Source organism: Abramis brama (assembly GCF_963993115.1).
Source record: "Abramis brama genome assembly, chromosome: 14".
NCBI classification, from domain to species: domain Eukaryota; kingdom Metazoa; phylum Chordata; class Actinopteri; order Cypriniformes; family Leuciscidae; genus Abramis; species Abramis brama.
Window position 1 is genome coordinate 15,294,339 of NC_139976.1, and position 14,342 is coordinate 15,308,680.

A 14,342-nucleotide genomic window follows, 5' to 3' on the forward strand; every position below is an offset into this window, starting at 1 on the left:
GGACAGTGTCACTTTAGAAAAATAAGTGGTTTATCCACAACACTTGATCTTGCATTTCCGAATCTCTGTATTGTTGACTATTCACTCATCCTACATTTTTTGTGGAGGCACAAAAACGGCCCTGACACACATAACGTATGTACATTCTCATTAATAGATGCATAAGCAAAGCCACAAATGTACATGTTTGCATACATGCACGCAAAAACACCAGCATGCCCACACACACGCGCACCCTGAACCAGGACGGCTGCCCATATATGATCAAAAGGCTTGCGTAGGCAGCCAATTCACGCAGGCGGGAGAGTGACACAGCTTATTCTGCAGGCCTGAAATGCAAGGCCCCATCTGTCAATGGCGTTTCAGATTCCCATGAAATGCCACAAAGAGAAAAGGTGTATTCTCTCTTTCTCTCTTTTAAAATGTGCCTGAACTCACAATGACGGCTAGTGGATTGTGCGACGATAAAGCAAGGAGAATAAGATCAAACCGAGCTCCGTGATTGAAAATGATGATTTGATGAAAAATACAATTTAAAACCGTGGAAAAAAAGACCAGCTCTCTTAACGAAACCGTATCCAATCCCAATTGAATACTGTATTGGCATGAAACAAAAATAACACTCTTGCTTTAGAAATGTGATTTCATAATTGCTTCAAAAGCTATTTAATTTTCTCTTTATAACTTTCACCATTTAAACTCACAGTATATGTCAGAACTAATGCAGGCTACTGCCATTTCTATATCCGGAAAGAGAAGATGAGAGATTTGCAATAACCACGGATCAATAGAGCCTTTTCTCGCTTTTTCACCGAAACGAGAAAACGAACGAGTACCAAAGGCCGTTCTTTTGAATCCAGGCAAACAGCATTGACATGAGAAAAAAAGGGGGAGAGTGGGAGAGTTAGGGATGAATGTCTTTGCTTGGCAGAGCTTGCTCTCTCCTTTGGGAAACCAAATCTGGTTTCCATGGCAACTCCGGTAGAGAAGACAGAGCTCGAAAGGAGGAGGAAGACAGGAAAGACTGCGGGTCCTGTTCATATTCAAATGCCTGCCTGACAGTGCGCTCCGGAAGGCACAGTTACGGCTATGTTCACGCGAGCGTGAGAGAACACTGCTGTCTCGGTTATGTCAATATTTTCGTAGGCCTTGAATACCAGCCAACATCTAACCATACATTGAATACATCAAAAATGCATCAGCAGAATGAAGGAAAAGGTGTAAGATTAGAGCCTGATCTACCTGATCTTCCGTCCCTCTGGAAGTCCACGTGGTACCATTCTCCGTCGTTGACTTTTTTGTTGACGGCACGGGTTTTGGTGGTGCCCGAGCCCATGTCGAGCAGAAGGTATAGGTGGCCGTCCAGCATCTCTATGGCGAAGAAATCCACCTTCAAGGTTTTGGGGCTCTTGGGGTCTTTCTGCTGCTGCGGTTTGGGTTTTCCGTGGCTGAAGAGGAGCAGGCCGTTGGGCTCAGTGGTGCGGAAGTCGAAGGAGATGGAACCGGCTTTTTTGGCAGTCCACTTGTCAAGGGTAATGAATGACTCTGGTGTCTCGAAGGTGACAGGATCTAGGGTAGCCACGTTTTCACATTTGAAGGCCACCACACCGCTCACCTTCATTTTGGGGTCGCCTAGCTTGGCCAGTCGAGATAGCTCGAGCCTTACATCATTGTTCTTGTACACAACCTTTATGTGAAAAGAGAAGAAAAACAGTTTTTTAGTATTATTTTAATGAATTATATTTACATTTATAATAAAATAAAACAAATAAAATAAATTAAATCCTTCCTCCACTCATAAATGTGAAACCTATCTTTCATTATCTTTCACCTGTTTCATTAACCACAAGCAGACTCAATGACATACTAAAGTAATACTAAAAGCTTTATGGTTAATGGTTGGTTATTTATCTTTTGTCTTTTTCAGGTGCATGTTTTGACAGAAACCAATAGCCATCAATCTCCTCTGGCATCTGTGCAGTGATCAAAACTAATGGCGCAATAAGTAAAAAAATAAGATATTTTTATAGATTTAAAGCAAATAAATGTCACTTCAGTTCTAATTTGGAATACATTTTTGTGGAGGCTAAACCTCTGTCAAACATTTGTCAAAGAAACTTTGACATTCACACTTTCAGTGTCTCGAAATGAAAAGAACATATCCTTTTACTATATTTCCCTTGTAATACAGTGGGTATGTAATCATTCAAGCTTCCTGGTGTCATTTTACTATTCAATCTTAATAGCATCAAATCGCAGAGCATTTTCTGCCCTCCCAGAATGTGGGGCACAACACTTTCTCGCTATCCTCTACAAGGCCGAAACCCAATAAAATAAACCCGAGCACCAGACTGTGAAGTGTTCACTATAACCCTCTTTTAATTCAGTTTCGATTTCATTTGAGCCCTTGCCAGGAAGAAGATAATGGTATGCGGATGCAATAAAAGCTTATTGACAATGCTTCAGAAATGCCAATCACAGGCAGGCACAAGAGCCTTTCCAGCCATTAACGTGCCACAGGAGTGAACCCCCCTCCTCCTTCCCGCTTCATAAACTCACACGGGAGGAAAAACTCTAGCGATCTGTGATAAAACACTGCACAACATGGCCGCCGGAGAAGAGTGCATTACAGATGAGAGGTTAGGGGCAGGGACAGCAGGTGGAGGACGACACATCTGTCTATGCCACCTGATCTGAACCATCAGGAGCCTGGAAAGCACTGACCAAATGCCCCTGAGAGGTGGGACGCATTAAAACTAATGCACTAATGATGAATGGGCTTCTTGTGCACCCAGCTCTAAATGCCTGAATAAATCAACCTCGGCATAAATAACTATTCGCGCACGGTAACAAACACACACCTAAAGGTCCTCAATGTACCTCACACACACTCATAATGCACATCTTGCATGAAAATATTAAATATGACCTTTGCAAAGCAAAATAATGACAACATAAAATGTTAAAAGGACCCCTGTACAGCCTACGCATAGTTGTTCTTTTAATGCCAGTAAAGCTTGTGAATGAACCAAGATGATCCATTCAGAATCCTCTTAATATGAATTCTCGTTCATGAGTTCAAAGCACTAGAGTGTTTAATAACACAGGTCATTGACCTCAGGCCTGCTGCTAATCTTTGGAAATGATAGCACTAAAGCACAGACAAGAGACACCAAACGCCTACACATGGCAGCAAACCACAGCTAACACGAGTCTGCACTTTCATGTTTTGACATTGATTGATTGCTTGTGGATTGGTTTTGAAATGAAGGCTGAAGGCTGGAGGCGGAAAGTGTAGAGTCTGCACTGTTTCCATGCTCAGTGCATCCACATATTTGACTAAATCTCACCTTTTGTCATCTTTAGGCCTCTTGTAAGAGTTTGTGAGCATTGAAAGTGTTACATTTGCATTAAGAAAGGCACTAGTATTATTGTATATTTGATGTCTCTGTCTAAAACCATGCTTTATATTTAAACTACTGGTTCTCAAAAACTGGATGCAGGACTGTTCTCAGAGTTGCGGACAGCCAGCAAAAAACAATGCTAAATACAAATAATAAAATAAAATAAATAATTTTGCAAAAATGCAAATAATTAAACTTTAATATACTTTCTTTTTTTAAACAGATAATTATTATCATGCTACAATCAATAACCAAAAAGCCACCAAAAATTAATATATATATATATTTTATTTTTATTTTTTATTAACAATAAAACACTGAACTAAAGCTACATTCAATCATTTAAAATGCTAAATGACTTTAGGCATTACAACATTAGAATGTACAGTATAATATATATATATTTTGAGATTTGCGAAAGGTTACTGTTTTACAGTGTAATTCAATTATTAGTGTTCTAAAAGATTTAAGAGAGTGTTTGATGGCAGTAAAGGTAATCTTAAAGGGATGGTTCGGAGTAATTTCAACCTAGGGTCCTTTGCACCATGACCTCGAGCCAAACACCCCCCCAGAAGCTTTTTTTCCCTTGGTCGAACATTATTAAAGTTAGAGCTTATTTAGAGCCGAATGGCTTAGTGCAGGCGCTAATGGATTCAAGGTTGTATCTCGTAAATTACTCCACTAATAATGCCGGAATGGTACCAAACTTCTACAGTAGTACAAATAGGTTCTGTACTCATAAAACGAGGCATTGGAAAGTTTTGAAGTACAACAGGAGTTTATTTAAATAACACTTGCCTGATGGCTAATGCTACCGCTAACCCGGACGTCGAGGTCACTTCCATGAAAAAGTCCAAAAGTCGTTTGCAAAACTCACAAGTGTGCGGGATCTCACGTGATCACCCAGTGTTGCTGAAAAACTTTTTTGGTATATCCAATTTTTTTTTTTTTTTAAAGTGTTGACAACTTAGCGTTAACTAATAATTGTTGCAAACTGGTACTACCAACAAAATATTAGTGCATTCCTGGAACTGGGCGTCGTTAAACTACATCCTTATGCATTGCTTTCTGCCAGGACTTTTACAGGCTTTTCCCAAATCACGGAAGTGACCTCGACGTCCGGGTTAGCGGTAGCATGTTATTTAAATAAACTCCTGATGTACTTACAAACTTTCCAATGCCTCGTTTTATGAGTACAGAACCTATTTGTACTACTGTAGAAGTTTGGTACCATTCCGGGCATTATTAGTGGGGTAATTTACGAGATACAACCTTGGATCCATTAGCGCCTGCACTAAGCCGTTCGGCTGATATCTTTAAATGAGCTCTAACTTTAATAATGTTTGACCAGGGGGAAAAAAGCTTCTGGGGGGGTGTTTGGCTCGAGGTCATGGTGCAAAGTACTCTAGGTTGAAATTACTCTGAACCATCCCTTTAATGTAAATAATGGAAATTAGAATGCAAATAAATATTTTATTTTAAATCAAACTAATCTATTAATAAAAAAATTAACTATAAAATAAAATGTAAAAACTATGTTCATTTATTCTATTCAGTCTATGTCAAGATAATAATTCTGCAGGTTTCATGACATCTATGGAAGCCATGAACAAAACTATGCACGGTTAAAAAAAGAAAAAAGGACATTTGATGGTTCTGTGTTGGGTCACGTGGTGACCATAGTAAAACCACTGACCTAGGCTGTGTAAGATTAGACATGATAAATAGACTTACAAGGTAAATGCCAGTGAGCAATGCTCACTAATTGTAGGTCTAGAGGTTAATGAATGAATCACCAAGAGCTATAGCACCTTAAGTTCAACCAATACCATCACTGTCTCCGTTTCATAAATAAATCACAATCAACTCAATTTAACTGCTCTTCACTAACGTACTGAAGTTAGCTAAATATGCATTTTTTTTCTATATATAAAACAAAATGGCTGGCATTTTATTTCTGTTCATAACACCAAACACATCTGACTTCCTGGCAGTCAGAACAACTCTTTACTTCACCAGCTGGCGTATCAGAGGACATCCCATTCCACAGGGATGCGAGTCTAACATGGAGGATGGAAGCTGATGGATGAGACAACATGTTCTCCACAGTTTTCCTCTCAGGAGTTTTACGATCACAGTCAAGAGCATGTGAGGTAGTGGACTGGTGATCTGTCGCACATATCTATCTATCAAATATAGCTGGGAACTGAGTGATTCTAATGTATTTCATTAGGCTGGCTTTTAATTTCCACATGAACTTAAATGTATTATTTACTTATTTATCCAATTTGTCGCACTCTTGTTTATTTGTTAGTTCTGTCACTGTTGACGATCTGTGACCCATTTTCAAATTAACAGTCTTCAGATGTGAGGAAACCTCATCAGCAATGTTAATTAGAGAATGCATTTCAACTCTGTTGCTGTGTTTCGGCTCCCGAGTCCGTGGCGACTGATAAATAATTCCTTCAGTTGTTGGTGTACATGACGCGTTATGTGTTCTTCTCACAGGTCAGAGACAGCACACATAAGCACAATGCTGACGTCCATAAAATGTATAAAAAGTAACTAATACAAATGATAAAAACAGCAGACATATATGTGAATGCTGTATTGACGTATACAGTTTGCTATACTGCCTGTTCCGAGTAATTAACTCATTCATTGAAAGGGGTGTGTTCAAAATAATAGTGGAGTTTAATTAGATAATTCCATCATTCTGTAAAAAAAAAAAGGGGTCATTAATTGTGCTTTATTAAGGAAAAAGGGAAGCAAATGTTTCAAACATTTTTATGAAATACATTTCCTTCTGAATTACTAAGAAAACGGGCCATTCCAAACATCCCAGCAAGCAATAACCGTCATTTCACAGTCTTGGTTAACTATAGACCCGATATAGTCCAGCTATAAGTAACCCACTTCTAGCCCAAATAACCTTGGTTACATGTCGTTTTTGCTAAAATAACTTGTATGATATTCCATCATGTAAGCAAAGTCCACAGTGATTACAAGGTGTTTGCTTTCATTTCTTTGACATTTGTTATGCCTAGCCTGTGCGTCTATTCTTGGACTATGGTTAGACGCCTATTACATTTTTATTGGCAGCCCAAATTTTGCCTTGTTTTAGCCTAGACATCAGGGCAGTGTTTTGATGGCTATTAGATGGCTATGTAGAAGCTAAACTAACAGCAAGAAGCCCCCGTAAAGCACCATTGTTGGAAAAAATGCTTAAAATTTGCCAAGGAACACATTGATTGGCCCAAAGAGAAATGGCGTAACATTCTGTGGACTGATGAGAATAAAATTGTTCTTTTCGGGTCTAGTGGTCATCGACAGTACGTCAGGCGACCCCCGGGTGCTGAATTCAAGCCACAGTACACTGTGAAGACAGTGAAGCATGGTGGCGCAAAGATTATGGTATGAGGATGTTTTTCATGCTATGGTGTTGGACCTATTTATGTCAAACCAGGGATCATTGATCAGTTTGAACACATTCAAATACTTGAAGAGATTGGTGCCCTATGCCAAAGAGGAAATGCCCCTGAAATGGGTCTTTCAACAAGACAACGACCGCAAAGACACTAATAAGCAAGCAACATTTTGGTTTCCTTGGTTGCCTGCTTAAATCCCTGACCTCAACTACATTGGAAACTTGTGGGGTGTTTCTGAAGCAAACCCTAACATTTCACAGGAACTGTGAAACATTTCACAGGAACAGTTTGTTCATCCTAAGCTGGTTGCCTCGATGCAACGCAGATGCGTAGCAGTTATCAAAAGCAATGGTCATGCAACTAAATATTAGTTTAGTAATTTGTTGGTTGTTCAAAAGCTGTTGTATTGAATCTTACAGAAATGTATCATGTCTCATGTAATCGTTCAGTGTCGTTCAGTGTTTCAACTCAGGAAACGTTTTAATGTTCATGCATGATTTTTTTGTGCTTGTATTAATTATTGTATAATTTGTATTAAAGTGGAAGCAAAGAATTGCGCTGCCGCTTGAACTGAGGCACTACACAGATCTGTAACTTCACATTTAAGAGCGTCAAATTTTAATTTTGTGATAAAATGGACAGAATTTGAAAGCTGAGGCTTTGTTTCTTATCAGAAGTAACAAAGCGCAACGCTCTTTGTGATTACTGGATGGGAGGCGCTACGAAAAATGTTTGGTGTAGGGAAAAAAACGCACACCTGGCAACCCTGGTTTCAACTACGGGTGATACATAGGGTCAAATAGAGCCTGCTGTAACATCGCTATTTTTTGTTTATGCGTTGTTGTATGATGTTATTGTTGCATTAACTTCCACAGCCTTAAATTCAACACAACAGACATTTTCTTCACACATATGTGTCAGTCTGACACGTTTTTCTGCTCCCTTTTGATTGCCTGGATATAATATCCATATGGATATAGATATGGATATCGGCCCTGATCATCGTCTGTTTTTAAACAATCGGCCAATACAGATTATTCCCTAACACACACACACACACACACACACACACACTACTGTTCAAAAGTTTGGGAGAAGTTAGCTGCAAGGATGCATCTCTCTTTTTTCATTCAATATACATATAATATGTATACTGTATATACATACTTCCTATAAAATGAAACTAGTGCAATATACCCCAATTCAGCATATTCTGAATACATTTTTGTGGATTAAATGCAAGGTCATATCTTTCTATCATTCAAAATGTAAATGAATAAATGTAATATAGTATCAATTGAAGGTAATTAAATTACTGGGAGACTTCTGGGTCAAAAGACCTTTTTTAAAGTAGCAATTTTCAGGGCGCTTACCTCTTTCAGGCAGCCCATAAAGTTGTTGCTAACGGGGGATCCGGGCAGATCCGCAGTGCTGGGACTACCCCCGACATAGAAAAAGTCGTCCGAGCCTAGCATGGTGTAGTCCTCTTGTGTATATCCAGTGGTGGTCAGAATTCCATCCACGGATATTGTAACCTAGACAACAAAGCACAGGGAAAGGACACGCTATACTCACATATAACTTGAATGCTGTTACAGGGCTTTGGTCCCCCTCTTAAGGATTTGGATGCTTGGTTTTGTTTTGTTTTTGTCTTTAATGCTTCTTATTTATGTATTTATTTATTGCTTTTCTCTTTTTATTGATTTAATGTGAACCCATTTTCATGTCTGTTTCAGGAAAATCTTATTTATTTATTTATTATTTGACTTTTTTTTTTTTTTTTTTTTTTTTTTTGTCCTTCTAGATTTATGTTTTTGGTGTTAAATTCTAGTATGCCTTAGGTGAGCTGAGGAATTCTGCGGCACATTAGCCCATGATCAATGTTAGTGGTGCCACTAATAGAGCACAAAAAATAAATCAGCAGACACAAAAATGGTGTTAGTAGTATGTGTGTTTCTGAGAGTTAGTATCGCTTGAATCCAGTGCGTGTGAGTAGTTTCAGCAGTTTTCAATGTATTTATATGAGGTAAAAACAAAGAACACGGCGTGCTAAGAGGTTAGAAATGAAAGCACAGGCAATTAGAGGCACATCTCTCACAGATTTGGTTGAATGGATGCATGCTTCATTATCCCTCCCTCTCCACATGCAAACAATGGTTGGTTAGAGAGAATAATTCTTCTCACAGATTAGATTGCACAGGAATGAGTACAGAGAGAAGGGGAGGGAGAAGTACACAGATACGACGAAGCTCATGAGACCAATCACAGCAGAGGTGTCTGCATGCATAAGCGTGTTCACATGAAGAAAGCAAGCAAAAACTACAACAGACGAGATGACTGGCCACCCATGCCAGCCTTAAATGTACTGATGAAACAGAGGTGTTAGTACACGGGGTGGCCAGGATGCACACCATGCTGAACAACAGGCCTCAAAGCTAGCTGGACCAATGAAAAGGCTCAGAGCCAGCCAGCCGAGACCAATCGGTGAGCAAAACCTTATGCAAAAGAACCCAAAGAAGGAAAAGATGCAAGATAACCTAACAAAAAAACGATAAAGATGGGCGGGACAGAAAGAGCTGAGGAAACCGAACTAATGAGAAGAAAAAAGAAATGGGGAATTTGGGCAGGGCAGGGGAAGTAAGCGTAAAGAGTACCAACCGCATTTTCCCCCTTTTTTTGTTTAGTATTGATGTCTACGATTCAAAAAAAGGAAAATAGACACACGGCAAACCCAAACTAAGAAACAATTAGAATGATATCTACCGAACAATGTAGTTTGTTTACCATAGCGTGTCCAATGCCTGAGTGCTTTGTGGAAAAGGGGGGAGAAAGGAAATTAAAAAACTGTGAACAGAACACCGTTCCTCAATCAAAAAAGATGGTCTCTTGCCAAGGTTAGTACATCAGCGTTGCACGTTAGTAAGAGGTAACAGGTTAGTAAATGACACATTCCATGGATGAAAGGTTAGTTTCTTTTCCCAAAAGCAGGTTAGTAAACATTTAAAAAGGGCAAAAGAAGAGAAGGAAAGGAGAAGCAGACGAGATCTGCACCGTGGAGTTCCTCTGGGACACATCTAGTCTACTCTGTTCCAGACACGGTCTCTTCCTATTCCTGGTGCTCCGCTAACTTTACTGGTGACAGAACACACCACTGAGCTTTTTATGTTTACTGCCTGTCCTATCCAACTTCGTGCCACACATCTCGGATCTTATCCGAGTCTTGACACTTCAAAGGTGTTCTGCGTTGACAGGTGATGCACTCATGTAATGTAGTGAGAGGTGGCGCTATCAAATAGTGACAGTAAAATATGGATGCCGTAGCGTCTGAGGTTGAATTTAAATATTAGTCAAGGGGAACAGTGTTAAGGGTACGCTTACTCATGTCTAAAAGCTGAATTAAAGGCTGGTACATGAAAACTTCAATATCGGGAGCGTCTTTTTTACATTAACTCTTCTCTATGCAAAATAAATTAAAGCTTATTTAAAATGCTAAAAGTGCATCAAAAGCCTAGAACTTTCTCTGTAGTAGTGGACTTTTAGTAGCAACTTTCAAACACATTATATGGAAACCTAAACTATTTAAAATGGATGCATGTCTTGGTTAAAGTGTTTACGGTTAAATCTATTCCGAGGGTTAGTTTGATGCTACTAATCTGAATCTGAATGTATCCAATCTCGAACTCTGCCTTTTCTGCGCGGTTACCTGACGAAGGTTCCTGGTAACCTTCACATCATGCCAGGCATTGTCATTAAATTTCCCATTGACGGGCTCCACCAGGGCCTCGAAGGCCCCAGAGCCCAGGTTGATGACCAGCGAGACGGCACCATTCTTCAGCGCCAGGTTGACGTAGTCTGCAGACTTCCCGGTGTGGAGCATCAGTCCATTGCGCTGCAGGGTCTTGAAGGAGAGGGTAATCTCATCGCTACTGCTCTGGATGGGGTTCGGGGACAGGTCGTAACAGAAATACTCTGAACCCTTGAAGGTGGCCACATACTCTTCCCTCTCTGTAAGAACATGGAGAAACAAAGCATGTAAGCCAGGAGCAGACCAGCGTTTTGCATTAAAAGAGGTTGTTCAAATGCATTCACATAAAAGTTTAATTGGAAAGATGAGCAAATATAGGGGTCAGTGACATGATGCTTTTTTGCCCTATCTATTAATTTATTAAAAAAAATATTTATTACTATTCCTTAGAGAGAGAAAAACTAACATTGAAAACCTGTCCACCAAATCAACAGTAATGTGGTCCAACCAACATGTAAGAAAAAAGGAAATGACCTCATAGATATGACCCCTGCAGACCATCATGACTGTGTGTCTAGATCAAGTCTCTTAAAATATCAGATATCTTGAACTTTTTATTACAAGGCAAGGTTAGTTCAGGTTCTAAAATGCCATGCGGTGCGACTACACAAAACCTTGATATTCATGACATTTACAATAATAATGAAATAAAAATACTTCTTAGACTGAGAAAACGTTTAAAAAAATGTTGATACTTGCACACATATTTAAGATTTATGCTAAATCCTAATACGTTTTACTTTGTTGCACCACATGGCATTTTTAGAGTCATTCAAATTATACCTTTCTTGAAAAATGGTTTATGAGTTTTTTTCTTTTTTTTAAAAAAACATACAAACATTAATACCAAGCACATATGCATTAAAGCATTTCTTTGTTGTGGATGTATTTGTATGTCATTGGCCCTCCATCACATAATAATAAAGAGCAGAACACTTACTGTCCATCTACGGCTCCCATGCTTACTAGACACAAGACTTGCTATTTTCAAATTACCTACCTGTACAAAGCCAAAAGCCAGTCAAAAGTCATACTAAAGGGGTCAAACATTGTAGAAACTCAACACAGTCAATCTGAGAGTGATTGGTTGCTGTCAGTATGCCCGCACACACACACACACACACACCTGAGATTGAGGTCAGAGCCATCTTGCTCATAAATGAGAACCAAGGTCCTTGATAATGGTGACCATAAATAAAGCAGCCACACATATCAGGGCATAATTACCAAATCAGTCAGCGAGACCCATTACTGTAAGCGTGCTGGCACAGAACCCAGGCACCCACACTCTCACTCCTCTTCCCATTTGCGCAAACAGCTCCGACTGTCACACAGATCTGAGAGTATTTTGGGAACTTGGTTAAAATATTAACTGAAGAGGCGCCCATTAATAAAGTGTGAAGTCCTATCTCCACAGCTACCTTCTTACCGGTAAATACAATTATATTATTACAGAGCAGAGCTGAGTCTACTTCTCATCAGGAATATTAATGACTTTAACAGGCAATTTACAGCAACACTGAACCAAATTACCATAAATCCAGGAATCTGCAACACAATTAACCTAACACACCATAAGACCAGCTCATTTGCTCTGGAATTATCTGGAATATTCTTAAGATAAACCCTGGAGATATCAACAAGGCTCATTTACTCCATCTTTTTCTCCATCCTTCATCACCCTTCCTGTGTCCACTGCGAGTTAAATAAGCTTTTTGCCTCAGCTGATGAGGTGTGTGTGTGTGTGTGTGTGTGTGTGTGTGTGTGTGTGTGTGTTTGTGCACAAAGAGCCAAAGGGTGGTGCTGTATCTGGCTCTCTTCCACCTCCTCTATATACCACTGAGTCAGCTATAATGTGACTCAGTGCAGGAAGGCGCCCACAGAGTCGCACCAGCAAAACAGGCTTTTGCATCAACACACACACAGTGGGCCTTACACACAACATTTCACACAGGTATATATATTGGATGCCCAGAATAACTACAAAATGGCCTTCAAAACCCAATTCCGATGCCAGTAACAGAGTGTGTTATGAGTCTTTCATCTCAATTCGTCTCCGTTGTGACTCGTGTCCAGTCTCCCATCAGATTTGTTCTCTGCAAAAACTCTTACAGGAAATAAAATCTTCATCTTCAAGAGAAAATAACCAGGAAGGCTTGATTAAATGCAGCATTAAAATATATGCCATCATAAATATGCATACATCATACATAACATTATACATATTTTCTGTTTCAAGCCATATCCTACCTGTTGTTATCATTCATTTCTGACAGTGTCTATTTACGCCAACCAACCTCTAACCGCCACTGCTCATTCAATTTACCCTTATAAAACAGCAAATTACTTCCATTTTGCACGATTCACACTTAATGCAAACAAGATGCTATTTGTCGCCATTTAAACTTGGTAGAACCTACTTCTATTTACATACTGTACCTTTTTTCCTCTATAGTCCATATACATGGTAGTCATTCATGCCACACCATTTCTCTTACTTACAGGATTAAACAATGTTTTTGATACTGTGCCTTTAAAACAATATGTATGGGATGTCAGCGACGATTGGTTAGACTTTTTGCATCTGAAATGAGCAAGATCGCTTGCATGTTTCCTGTCAGGTCCAAAATAATTGCCACTGCCTCATCTTTGAATAACGGCCTTTTTGTAAAGCTTGCTTTTACATACGCCAAACAATCCACGCCCAAATGAGCCATAATTTTTTCTTTTTTTTCTTTGAAAGCTCATAGTACAATCTATGACATCAAATGTGGTTTAAATTGTCTATCAACCTGCCGACATAGCATTTGAAGATACATCCCATTTGTGATGGCTGATTCCTTTTGGAATAATTCTGCTTTCTCTGTTAACACAAACAGTGAATTTATGATGTACACAAACAAAGATGTAGCTGATATCATTGCCTCAGCCCCAATCTTCTATTTTAGCACTACTAATTTGGTGTGGCTGCCTTCTGCCATATTTTGAAGCAGCAGCACACTTCTGATGTTTATACATTTAGAAAATTGTCAATTTTCCTATTCAGTCAGTGTTAAAGTGTCCCTATTATGCTTTTTCAAATATTACATTTTGTATAGTATCAGAATCTTCGAACAAACCATTTTCAGACTTTTTGAGGAAAGAGGTGATGAGCGATGTAAACTATGAGAAAATAGATTTTTGGATTCATGTAAACCATGGGTGTCATACTCAGTTCCTGGAGGTCCAAAGTCCTACAGAGTTTAGTTCCAGCCCTGCTCCAACACTCATACCTGTAGCAGGGGGTCTGCATCTCTTACCAGTGGAGAAAGCGTAATGGCTAACTTGGATCACGTGACGCACCTCAGCATATCGTGTAATGGCAGTGACACCAGTGCTCGCAGTTCAAAGTTTTATGACAGTTCGTCACAGCTTACATTAATCAGTTTATTGTGGATTATTAGGATTATTCGTGTGGGCCCCTCAAGGATACTTGAATGAATCAAAAGTTCGCAAGAACACAGTTTATTTGAAATAGAAATCTTTTCTAACATTATAATTGTCTATACTGCCTCTTTTGATTAATTTAATGTGTTCTTGCTGAATAAAAGTATTCAGTTCTTTTAAAAAAACGTACTCCAAACTTTGCACAGTATAGTGCACCTTTTGTATAATTATTGTGTAGGGTCTCCACATGATATCCAATACGTACAAAAATCAGTTGAG

At 39.2% G+C, this 14,342-nt stretch overlaps 1 protein-coding gene across 23 annotated transcripts in view; it reads right to left on the reverse strand.

Annotated features, from left to right (window-relative positions):
- The window catches only part of nrxn1a (neurexin 1a), a 177,403-nt gene that overhangs the window by 101,340 nt on the left and 61,721 nt on the right, over positions 1 to 14,342 (reverse strand). For 17 of the 23 annotated variants that reach the window (XM_084135466.1, XM_084135472.1, XM_084135463.1 and 14 more), the window contains 4 exons: positions 10,536 to 10,837; positions 9,617 to 9,640; positions 8,206 to 8,367; positions 1,243 to 1,687 (listed from right to left, as the gene is read on the reverse strand). In XM_084135466.1, the coding sequence (XP_083991592.1) occupies positions 1,243 to 1,687; positions 8,206 to 8,367; positions 9,617 to 9,640; positions 10,536 to 10,837 (933 nt within the window). The remainder of the gene's footprint in view (positions 1 to 1,242; positions 1,688 to 8,205; positions 8,368 to 9,616; positions 9,641 to 10,535; positions 10,838 to 14,342) is intronic. The other 6 variants (XM_084135474.1, XM_084135465.1, XM_084135468.1 and 3 more) reach the window with 1 other exon arrangement.